A 12,413-nucleotide genomic window follows, 5' to 3' on the forward strand; every position below is an offset into this window, starting at 1 on the left:
TCTGAGAGATCCTTCCTGGGATGAAAAATAATATAGAATCAAACAAGAGGAAAGTGTCGAGAAACTCATCCTTTTAAGCCGTTCCTTGCTAAATTCACACCATGGTTCAAGCTAATGGAAGTTCCGTTCTGAGACCACAGGTCAAGCCGCTTGTAGCTTCAAAGAGTCAGAGAAGGAAGCTGGGAGGTCACCCAAGTGCTTGTCTGACCATTGGCCTGTCAGTTCCATGTGCTCACGAGGCCATAAGAATCTAGGAGGTGCCCATTTTGCCCAAGCTCATGGGTGGACCCAATGCATCTGATCTAATTGGCAACCTCACCTGATTGGCTGTTTGAGCCACTTGGTTAACAATATGCTTGATTTGTTAAGTCACATCATTTGCTGTAAATTTGGGTTGTTGAGCATAAAGGTAAGAGATTTTGTCCTAGTTTTGCCCGTTGTCTGGATTACATCTAATTTGGAACACTTCTTGATTATGGGTGGTCATACTGACTGAAGTCCTTGTCTTGGTCTTTGGATTTTGAAACCCTCATATTTGCAGAATTAAATCAAAACATGGAGCTCTCTAATTTTCTGTAAATTAGAATTGTTCACGTCAAATGTGTTTGAAGGTGGTATCCTGCAATTAAGTATCTGTCAGCGTAAGCTAATGCATAACAAATAACACCTGGTAGCGATTGTATTTAGCTCTGCATAACATATGACCACTGTGGAAAACCCTGAGAAACTTGTCTCATCAAAAAGTAAGGCATCCTGCTTACCGTGAAATTTTGATGAACAACATGCCACTTGAAGAATTTTATGTAGACATTTGGGTAAGTGATTCCTGGTTTTACTGATTACTGCATGCATTTTTTGAGTAGATGGTTATAACTGTTGGTCAGTTCTAGACTGAAAGGAAAATTATGTCTGGTTGAATTCGTATTTGGAACAGAATCTTGCCAGTATTCCGCAGCTGTTATATTGTTCTATTCATGGACTGGCTGTTGGCTGCCTAAGGTTAACAAGTGGAGGTTCTGTAAAGTCTTCACCAAGTGGATTGTGACTCCCTTGAGAGTTCTTCAAATGCTCTTGCTTTCAATGTATGCCTGAGTTTGATCCCATCAACTTGCTCCGTACCGTCATGAGCTTCCATCAATTTGCAGTTAACTTACATCTTTAAGAATCTGTTTTAAAGACTTTCAACAGGACTGAGGTGCATCATAAGAACTGTCTATAGCAGGGGTGTCAGACATATGGCCCAGGGGACAAATTAGGCCAGCAGAGGGCTCCTATCAGCCCTGCGAGCAACTGGCTGTTATTTGCTTCCTTCTCCCTCTCTTTTGCTTCCTTCTGCATCACAGCTTGCTTTGCAAGGCTTGCTCAATCACACAGAAGCCACACAGCAAAACCTCTGTTTTCTCCATTAGCTGAGGCTCCTCCCTTGGGGATGGAGGGGGGGAGAGCTTGCTTTGCCAGGCTCTCTCAATCCCACACAGAACTACTGAGTCAGGCCTCTTTCCCTTCTAATGGCTGAGGCTCCCCCCACCCCAGTCCCCTGGGGAAAGAAGGAAAGAGCCAGAGCTTCCTTTGCCCAATTCCCTGGATCCCATGGGAGAAATACAAAGAAAACACCTTAAAGACCAACAAGTGCTAATGTTTTAGTCATGTTTTAAGGGTTTTTTTTTTAAAAAAATCTTTAATTATGTTTGTCTGTTTCCTTTATGAAGTTTATATCTCTGCTACCTAATCTTAAATAGGTACACATATGGACCAGCCCAACATGGCCCAGCCTGACAAGTGCTCATTCATGTCAGATCTGGCTCTCATAACAAATGAGTTTGACATTTCTGGTCTATGGACTCATGCTATATGTTAAGACTCTTCTAGCCTCTGGCAATAATAGCAGGATTGTATGGTAAGAATATACGTGTAGTGGCATTGTTATTCACAGTGTGTTTCTTTAAAATTCTGTGTCCATACCACCATGGTCCCTGATTCACGTTTAGGCACCAGTCAAGGCTCACAGCCTCTCTCCAAATGGAGAAACTTCATCTCCTACCAGGAGATGTGTCTATACAGAGCAGAGAACAAGAGAATTGCACTGTGCTGACTCCTCCAGTAGCTCCTGCTAACTGACCCAGAGGCCTTTGGAATGTTCCAGTCGCTCTACTTCCCCCCCCCCCCCCCGCACCCTTTAGATCCAACAACACAGGACAGTTGCATTGTGTGTCCCCCACAGTGTTCCCTCTAAGCTGAGTTAGTATGAGCTAGCTCACCATTTTTTAGCCTCTGGCTCACACATTTTTGTCTTAGCTCAGGAAAAATGGTGCCAGAGCAAGCTAATTTATGCAGTAGCTCAGAATTTTAATGCCGATCATGAAGTAGAATTTTTGATCACAAGACTGCACAGCTTACAGGGTGCCCCACCCCCCAGCAGAGTACTGAAAATTCTGAAGGGATGAGAAAGGATCTGGTTTTTTTGGGGGGGGGGGCTGTGAATGAGTGGTGAAACAGAACCACAAATATTGGGAATGCTACATACCCTTGAGTGGGGTTGTAATGGATATTCCATTAAATACCCCTTACTTCAGTCCTCATAAAAATCTGCTGTTGGCCCTAATTTAGACTCTATAAATGAAATTCAGTTCACTTTATCCAGCTATTAGCCAGGAAAAAAAGCAATGTGGTTTATATTTTCATATCTGATATCACTTAGGTGGACTGAAAGTCCTCGGTCTGTGCATCCTTCTTTCCACCTCCTAAGGGCTCTCGGTAGCTTTGAATAGTTGACCAACCATCCAAGGATTTGCCAAGCCATCATGAACCTTCTGTGGGCATATCTCCTAAGAAAGTGCCTCCTGAGAGGGCTGATGTTTCTAGAGTGTGCAGAAACCATTATTTCTGGAAATAATCTTGTTATCATTTTGCATAACTAATTCCTGGAGATGGTGTGTATTTGATCAGGTGATGAACTTGGGAATTAAAGAACCAATTGAAAGCACAGACTTCCAACTGGTGTGAAGAGACCCCCACTGCAAAGATGAAAGCTGCATTGTTGATCATTTTGTTGGCATCTGCCTGCCTGGTCCATGCTGGAGATGAGGATACCAAAATTGATGATACCAAAATTCCAGTTTTTCCAAACTTTGATGTCCAAAAGGTAAGCATCAAATGGGCTCTAAATCTCTCGGCTTGGCTTCGCGAACGAAGATTTAAGAAGGGTGCAATAGTCCACTGCAGTCTGCTGCAGGCTCGCTGGTGGCTGACAAGACCAATGCGGGACAGGCAGGTCCGGTCACAGTGGCTGCAGGGAAAAGTCTGATTTAGGGTTGGTGCTGTAGCAGTGCGATTCTTCCTCAATCTCCTTTTGTCCTCAAGACCAGCTATGCGTGCATTCTCAAAGGAAGAGACAGCCTGGTGGATGGTGTGCCTCCATGCTTTGCGATCTGAGGCTAGGTCAGACCACTGGTGATGGTTGATGCGAGAGGTGCCAAGGGATTTCTTCAAGGAGTCCTTGTACCTCTTCTTTGGTGCCCCTCTATTTCGATGGCCGGTGGAGAGTTCGCCATACAGGGCAATCTTGGGAAGGCGGTGGTTTTCCATCCTAGAAATATGCCCTGCCCAGCGTAGCTGCGTCTTCAGCAGCAGTGCCTCGATGCTGGTAACCTCCGCCCGCTTGAGAACTTCAGTGTTGGTCACAAAGTCACTCCAGTGGATGTTGAGGATGGTGCGAAGGCAGCGCTGATGAAAGCGCTCAAGGAGTCGCAGGTGATGACGGTATAAAACCCACGATTCAGAGCCGTAGATGAGGGTTGTCATCACAACCGCTTTGTAAACATTGATCTTTGTGCCTTTTGGGCTCTAAATAAGGGTTTAAGAAACCTCAGAATGAAGATTTGAGAATCCCAACAAGAGGCCTCAGTTTATCCAGCTGTTTTCTTGCCTGACTTCATGGGGACAGCCAGTTTGGTTTGTGGCAACCAAAACAAAAGTCTTTAGGCTTCTTAAGTTTTGTTAGATTTCTGATGGTAAACACTTTTATGAGCCAGACCCCTAACTGATCAGACATAATGACCAGCTGGTAGAAATATGTCTTTGTCGACAATTGGATAATAGCTTAGGGGAGGAGGGGTAGTTATAAAGCAGAGCTAGAAACCCAGCAGTTCAGGAGATATGTGCCAACACCGCAGAAATAGAAAAGCACCAAGAAATGTAATGTTAGATTATTCACAATCCAGTTAGAATTGCTATGGCCTGTTTCCAATAGATGATGATGTAGCTAAGTAAGGTGAAAATGCCACCAACTTGCAGGCACCTCATGATGACCTGGTAGGGTTTTCAAGGGCAAGATGAAACGGGGGGGGGGGGGGGTTGCCATTGCCTGTCTCTGCATAGCAACCCTGGACATTGGTGGTCTTCTATCCAAATATTAACCAGGAACAACCCCTCTGTAATGTACTGAGAACCGAGACGGTTTGAAGGCAACATAGTTTATTTGTAGCACATTACAAGAGAGAGAACACGCGGGCTGGGCCCCACTTATATACAGTACCCGGAACAGCCCCCTCATTCGACCAGGCCAATCCTGGTCGGTCAAACTTCCCGCCACAGATCTAGATGGGCGGGGCGAATGGCGAGCTCCATCCGGGGACCCAGGGGGTCGCCTTCAGTAGCGATCGCCATGCGGCCGGGTAACATATGTTCAATACATAACACCCTCCTTAACCTCTGATGATGGCAAAATCAGCTTGCCTGTGTCATCAAGGTTAGGGCCATGCTGTTGGGTACCTCCCAGGACAGGACAAAGACTATTTAGTTTTTAAAATAGGAAACAAAGCATAATATATACAAAAGGAGAAGAGGGATTATACAACAAGTTTATTATACATTGCATGATATATAGAACATAAAAAAAAATTGTCCCCAACATATACTGCTAGTACATACCTTGTTTCTTTAACTGTAACTAAGTCTTCAGGGCCAGATAAATGGCATCCAAGGTTACTAGAAAAACTCGCAGATGTAATTTTTGAGCTCCTGTCCATTATTTTTGAGAATTCTTGGAGAACAGGTGAGGTATCAGAAGAGCAGAAGTGGGCAAATGTTATCCCCCATCTTCAAGAAGGGGGGAAAGGAGGATCTGGGTAACTACCACCCCATCAGCTTGACATCTATATGTATACTTGAAGGGCTGTCATATAGAGGAGGGAGTGGAGTTGTTTTCTGTTGGCCCAGAAGACTGGACCAGAACCAATGGGTTGAATTTAAATCAAAAGAGTTTTCAGCTAAATATTAGTGTCCCATCCCGGATGAGACGGGACTCTGTCACCCCCCCCCCCCCGCACCCCACGGCTGAGACAGGACACCGCCAGGAGCCCTCCCCCCTGCACCCCCTGAGGCTCCAACATACCTCCTGGCTGCCCAATGCAGCCCGCCCCTCCGAGACACCTGCCGGAACAGGGAACCGATGGGCCCACCCCCAGGCCCAGGTGAAGTGACCGAGCCGCGACCACGGAAGGGAGAGGGCAGGAACACTGCCCAGCCGAGAGGGTGGGGGAGGCAGGAGCCCCGAGCTGCAGCGGCTCATGCCGCCGCACCCAGATGCAACCACAACGCCCCAGCCCACTCAACTGCTGCCTGAAGACCACACCCCAGGGAGCCGTTCCTCAGCATCCCCGCTTATAAGCGGGGGCAGAGCTACCCGGGGGGTGGGACCTGGGAGGAAGGGAGGGGGCTGGGAGAAGGATAAAAGGCCGCAAGGCTGAGAGGTCGGGGAGGAAGCTGGCTGCTGCGATAGACGGGCAGCCGAGACAGAGAGAGAGTGGAGCCCAAGCACAGCTGGGGAGGACACAAGCATAATCAGGTGAGGTAACCCAGCTCTGTCCTCCCGCATTCTGAGACCTCTGGGATGCCTAGACGGGCCCCAGCCCAAGCCAGGTCACCAGGAGAGCAGTGGCCATGGCGGGGCGTGGTGGGGGCCAGCAGGGGCGTGACAATTAGGAAGAACTTCTTGACAGAGCAGTCCTCAGTGGAACAGGCTTCCTCTGAAGATAGGCTTCCCAAACCTTCCGCTCTGGTGGGAGACCCCTGGGTTCGCAGCCTCATCTCCCGCTCTTCAAAAATTGGGAAGCGGGGGGTGGGGGGTGGAGGGGGGGAACATACCTGTAGGCTTTATGTTATTATAGAGCTCCTGAGCCATTTGTAAAATGTATGCCCCTTTAAGGCTGGGCAGGAAGCAGGAAGGGCTTGGGAGAACGGCCCCTTCCTTTCTTTTGCTTTCGTTTTCACAGCAAGAGTTCTCCGGAAGAAGGTCTGGTAAGTATTTGTGTGTGTGAGAGAGGGAGGGGGCAGGGGATTCCCTGGTTTGGAGGCCCTCCCCCCTTTAGAAAGCGTGGGGGGGAGGGAAATGTCTACTGGGCACTCTATTATTCCCTATGGAGAACGATTCCCATAGGGAATAATAGGGAATTCATCCGTGGGTATTGGGGGCTCGGGGGGGGGTCTATTTTTTGAGGTAGAGGCACCAAATTTTTAGTATAGCATCTAGTGCCTCTCCCCAAAATACCCCCCCCCCCCAGTTTCAAAATGATTGGACCAGAGGGTCCAATTCTATGAGCCCCAAAAGATGGTGCCCCTATCCTTCATTATTTCCTATGGAAGAAAGGCATTTTAAAAGGTGTGCTGTCCCTTTAAATGTGATGGCCAGAACTCCCTTGGAGTTCAATTATGCTTGTCACATCCTTGTTCTTGGCTCCACCCCCAGTGTCTCCTGGCTCCACCCCCAAAGTCTCCTGGCTCCGCCCCCAAAGTCCCCAGATTTTTCTCTAATTGGACTTGGCAACCCTATCTGAAGATGATGGGCACTCTTCCTTTGGATGTTTATAAGCAGAAGCTAGAGGCCATCTGACAGCAATGCTAATACTGTGAACTTAGGCAGTTCATGAGAGGGAGGGCAGGAAAGGCTGCACCCGTGCTTTGTTCTCGTGGCCATTTCTTACATGCCCAGTGAAATGCCAATTGGCACTTCGGGGTCAGGAAGCAATTTCCTCCAAGCCAGTTTAGTCTGGGATTCTGGAATTTTTTTGTCATCTTCTAGGCATGAAGCAGTGGTCACTGGGTGTGTGTGAGGGAGGTAGCTGTGAATTTGTGGCATTGTTCAGGGGGTTGGACTAGATGACCCTGGAGGCTCCTGCTTGCCTAATCAACACTCAATCTCTGCTCACATTTTGAAATTGCTGTGCTCCCCAAATAGGTTGTTAATTTTATTTTGTTTGTTTTCTTCTTATATTAACATGCTCCTCTTCTGCCAATCAAAGAAACTCTAAACAGTTTACGATTTATAATGCCTTATGAACTGATCAGTATGATTTAAATGAAAAACTGGAAGGAAGAGGAAAACAGACATGTTTCTGCTATGAACTCCTACACCACATGCTTCCAGGTCAATGATGGCCAGGTGGATGGGAAACTTCCAGAGACAGTTCTTGTGGATAGGGGCTAAATGTCATTCAGTTGTAACTAAGCAACTGTTATGTTATTATTTACATTGTTTGGTTCCTTTGGTTGTTTTAAATAAATAAAGCCAATGCAAGATGGGTTAATAGCCATTGTGTGAGTGTCTCTCTCTGATGCACCAGCAAAAACGGCTGCTGAGGTTAAATTCTTGATGGATCCCTGCCCTGGAAGGCTGTCTCTTTGCCCCTCTGCCCCAAGATGGTTGCCCCATCCTGTTTCCTTTTCCTTCCAGGCTCACTCCATTGCTGGTGCCTCCTCAGCCTTGCTTGGCCTGCCTGCTGGCTGCCATATTCCATTCCCTAATCAAGAGTGTTAATTGGATCTCAGCTCCCAAACTGAGTGCTGGGAAGGTCAGGGAAAGAGGGCAAGCAGCCCTGACATGTGCGGCCAAGGCACAGGTTTTGGGGGTTTTCAGAACTTGCACCTCTGGGGATAGAGGGGGTGGCAGGAAACCAGAGTGCTCACACTTGTCATCACATTGGGATCCAGTCTTTGCTGGGTTGATACTAGGAATGATCAGGAAGGGGTATTAGGCTTGTTGTTTTGCCTGCTGCAATGCCCTCTAGCCTCATGAGAAAGGGGCTTTGCTCAGCCTCAGGACATGTAGGGTTGGGAATTTGTAGACACCCTGCCTCCTCACCACCATGACTTGATCAAAAGCATACCCAAGGCCACTGTGGTTGCTTTCCCCCAAAATAATTTCAGTTTCCAAGTGCACTCCTGCCTGCATCATAGATCAGGTTGCTTTCTTGAATAACAAATTGATCTTAAGCTCTTCTTTTTAGCTTGCTGGGACTTGGTATCGCAGTGCAGTTGCCTTGAGAAACAGGGAGCCAATGAAGGCCATCTCCTTTGATGATGAAGTGGAGCCTACTGGTGAAGGAGACTTGGTTCTCAAAATGCGCTACGTTGAGTAAGTTCCCATGTGTTATTACAATCATCAACTTCCTTTGCAAAGTGCAATCTGTTCATAAAGTCTGTATGTGTGTAGGAAGGACAAAGCAATTAGCAATGTTTTGCTTCCTAGAGGATTGCATTCTACTATTAAATTAAGAAGTAAGCATGTTGCAAGGAGAGCTGAACTAAATTTGGTACCCAAACTGTTCTCCTTATATTTTTATTGTAAATATGATTGATTTGTGATTTTTCTACAGATATTTGGTCATATTTGTTACCCAAATGGTGTCATTCTCTGTTCATTCTTTTCTGTGTTTTCTGCTATTTAGCTGTGCACTTTCTGAAGAATGGTTTTGACATGATGTTTTTAGAAAGACTGCAGTCAAAGCTCCTTGAGATGTGTATGGGTGGGATGATGAACATTTGTTTTTAATATCCTGCCCGTATCAGTTCCATTTTTCTCACAATGGTCCTCTCAGCTGCCATACTTTCCCACTTGAGAGGTTTAAAAAAAATCAGCAATAGCTATATCTCTAAACTGTTATAACATTATACCAGTCAACTACAAAAATTTGTTAGTTCCCAGATTACAATTTTTTTACAAAAAGTCTGAATTACCCATAGTCCTAGTGATTCCTACAAGCAATAAATTGTGGCCAAAGAAATGCAGCTTGATTCAGCTTTAACAATCAGTAACAGTGAAAATATCCCTCACCCACCCAGTGAGCTTTATAAGGAGAAAGGCATTATCCACACATTTCTCCTTATAGCTCTGCAAACAAAGCAGCTAGAGACTTAAAAAACAGAAACCTGTAAAATGGAAACAGCCTATCTTTCCTTTTCTTCCCTCAGAAATGGAATATGTAAGATGACTGAAATTAATGTGGTGCACACAAACCAGCCTGGTGTATTCAAAGTACCTTGTAAGTATGAATCACTTTCTGGTAAGCAATACTTCCTCCAAGCTGTGGAGTCTTGTGAGCAAAAATTCTACTTTGTGAACTACTGGCATTAAAGTTGTGAGCTACTGCATAAATTAGTTTGCTCTTGGGCCGTTATTCCTGAACTAAGTCAAACATCTGTGAGCTGGAGTCTAAAAAAACTGTAAGCTAACTCACACTAACTGAGCTTCGAGGGAACACTGCTGGAGTTTGAGTCACTTAAAGAGATGTTTTCAGGGAGCTGAAGTCAGCTTGGAGGAAGTATTGCCATTCATGGAGTGCATAGGCTCCTTGTTTTTTTGCCTCTGATCAATAGGTTTGGCAGACTTTTGCACTCCTTCTTCACCCTCTAGGTTCAGAGATGACCATGGGAAATATGGGTGTCAAAACTAAAAAAATTTAATTTGTTTCTCAATCCATCAATTGTCGACAAATTGTGACTGAACCAAAAAGAAGGGAACAACTGCAACAAAAGACACAACCTTGAGGCAGAAAAGCAATAGATATGGTGTCTCCATTTCTTATGCATTAGAACTGTAAGCACACTCAAGAGATGATAGCTGTGAGATTGTTAACTGAATGTGGTTTATTTCAAAAGTTGGTGCTTTGAAAAAAAAGTGTTTGAATTCTCCTTACTTTTCAGTGAAAAGCCAAAATAAAGGTTTGGTCTTGGATCCTCTTTATATTCCTTCCTACCTTCTGTTATTTGGCTGGACAGGGATGAGACTGCTTTCTGGGAAAAGATATGGCTTCTGGAATGGCTTCACATCTGTCAACTGTACCAAAAAAGCCCAGTGCATTCTGCCCCCCTCCCTTGGGGTACTGTCACTTCCAATATTCTGGCAGTGTGTGTGTGTTGGAGGGGGGAGGTCAATGTTGCACAGGGCTTCTCTATTCAGAGATGCAGAAAGCAAGTTGCCTAAATGTAATCTCATTTTGCTGCAAATTCTAGAAGCTGTATGGAGAGAAGTGAGATTTCTGCATGTAATGGGTGTTTTCTGTTTCAGCTACCAATGAAACTGTACACATGGTGGATGTAGATTATGAAAGCTACCACACTGTACACGTTATACGGGATAACAGCTACAGCATGTATCTGTTGAGTAAGTGTCACTGATGAAACTGAGTCCCTTGGTGGTGGATGGGACAATAACATGTGTTTGGTATAGATGAAAATTTTTGAAAAGAGATCGTGACAGGATACATAGACAGACTCCTTTATACTGTAATGGCACACATACACTCAAATTAGGAACTTTGCTGGCATTGTTGAAACTCTTTCGGCTCCATTCAAAGTTACACAGAAGATTTGGCTGAAAATGGGCTTCAAATTCTCTTTGGTTTTACATTAGGGGAAATCCAATGACAGTGTAAAAATGTGCATCATTATAGAGATCAAGACAGTGTCCAGGTGTTTCCCCAAGTATTTTGGTTTCCTTTGGATGCTTCAGATGTTTTTAATGAGGAGGGATGCTAAATTTTTAAGGAGGGATGCTAATTTTTTGTCGCAACATGCACCCAACATGAAAGATAGTACCGTATATCCTAGAGAACTAACTACCTTTTAAAATCAAATCTGCATGACCCTGCCCGGCTTAAAAGAAAAGAGAAAGGATATATGAAGCCAATATAGGAACTGAGATGTGAGCATTTAATTGACAGATTGCTTCCTTTTGGTACCTGAACTTGCATGTAATTTGGTTGTATCCAGGTTGGACATGGATTTAAACTTCTTGGACCAAATCCAGCTAGAACACTAGGCTGGTTCTTTCATTCTTCCATGGTCAGCTGGAGAGAAAGAACTGCAGATCAACCTGAGAGGGGAAGCTGTATATGCCAAGTCCGCATTCTTTCATCTTAGGCGGGCAAGGCAGCTGGCCCCTTTCCTGGAGGATGGCGACCTGGCAACAGTGATCCATGCAACGGTCACCTCGAGGCTGGACTACTGCAATGCCCTCTACATGGGGCTGCCCCTGTGCCGAACCCGGAAGTTGCAGCTAGTGCAGAATGCCGCTGCCCGGCTGTTGTTAGGGCTCCCTAGACGGGAGCACATTCAGCCGGGGCTTCGGGAACTGCACTGGCTGCCGATAACATACCGAGTTCGGTACAAGGTGCTGGTTATGACCTTTAAAGCCCTTTATGGTCTGGGACCTGCCTACCTTAGGGACCGTCTCTCCCCACATCTTCCCCAGAGAGTGCTGAGGTCGGGGTCTCAGAACCTCCTTGTAATCCCTGGGCCAAAGGAGGCCCGTCTGAAAGCGACCAGGGACAGGGCCTTCTCGATTGCAGCTCCTGGTTGGTGGAATCAGCTCCCGGAGGAGGTGAGGGCCCTGCGGAACCTGGAGCAGTTCCACAGGGCCTGTAAAACAACCCTCTTCCGGTTGGCATATAATTAATTGTGATCAGAATGCCGAATATTAAATCTCAAACATCAGATTACTGAATATTGGAAATTGAAGGACTGATTTAAGGAAAATGTGGCATAGTGTATATCGATGTAAGTTTTATGTATTTTTAGGTTTTTATGTATTTTATTGTATAATCTTAATCATATTTAAACCGATCTCTGTTAGCTTTTACTGTTGTAAGCCGCCCTGAGACTGCCTCGGTGGGGTAGGGCGGGATATAAATCGAATAAAATAAATAAAATAAATAAATAAAATATATCCCAGAGACCTGCAGACAGTAGTGGAATTATTGGAGGAGGGTATAGACTGGCCTCTCTATCCAGTAATTAACCCTCCTAGCTTCCACTGCCAACCAACTGAGCAAGGAGGACACAACAAGGGGCTAGAGCAGATTTAGGGGTTCAAATCCAAAGTGTGTTGGTTGGTCCTTCTACCTTTGTCGTTATTTTCAACAAGACTCTTTCCTTGGGCCTCAAGGCAGAACACGAGAAGCATCAGATGATGTCAAGACAAAATTCAAGAACCTTGCTGTATCTCTGGGATTTGATGTGAACCAAATAAGTGATGAGCGGCTAGCAGGTAAGAGAAATTACTTGTGGAATATACGTATATTGAGTTGTCAGAGGGAAATAAAGACCCATGACATGAGTGTAGATTCTCTTGGCCATAT

At 45.4% G+C, this 12,413-nt stretch overlaps 1 protein-coding gene and 1 long non-coding RNA gene across 2 annotated transcripts in view; both read left to right on the forward strand.

Moving 5' to 3' along the window:
• Positions 1 to 12,413, forward strand: part of LOC132580508 (uncharacterized) — a 205,055-nt gene that overhangs the window by 20,690 nt on the left and 171,952 nt on the right. The gene's annotated exons all lie outside the window — the stretch shown is intronic.
• LOC132580507 (epididymal secretory protein 4-like) overlaps positions 1 to 12,413 on the forward strand; it is a 112,712-nt gene that overhangs the window by 10,650 nt on the left and 89,649 nt on the right. Inside the window, exons 3-5 of the mRNA XM_060251348.1 lie at positions 9,247 to 9,317; positions 10,343 to 10,438; positions 12,221 to 12,322. Of these exons, the coding sequence (XP_060107331.1) occupies positions 9,247 to 9,317; positions 10,343 to 10,438; positions 12,221 to 12,322 (269 nt within the window). The remainder of the gene's footprint in view (positions 1 to 9,246; positions 9,318 to 10,342; positions 10,439 to 12,220; positions 12,323 to 12,413) is intronic.

Source organism: Heteronotia binoei, chromosome 12 (genome assembly GCF_032191835.1).
Source record: "Heteronotia binoei isolate CCM8104 ecotype False Entrance Well chromosome 12, APGP_CSIRO_Hbin_v1, whole genome shotgun sequence".
Classification (NCBI taxonomy): domain Eukaryota; kingdom Metazoa; phylum Chordata; class Lepidosauria; order Squamata; family Gekkonidae; genus Heteronotia; species Heteronotia binoei.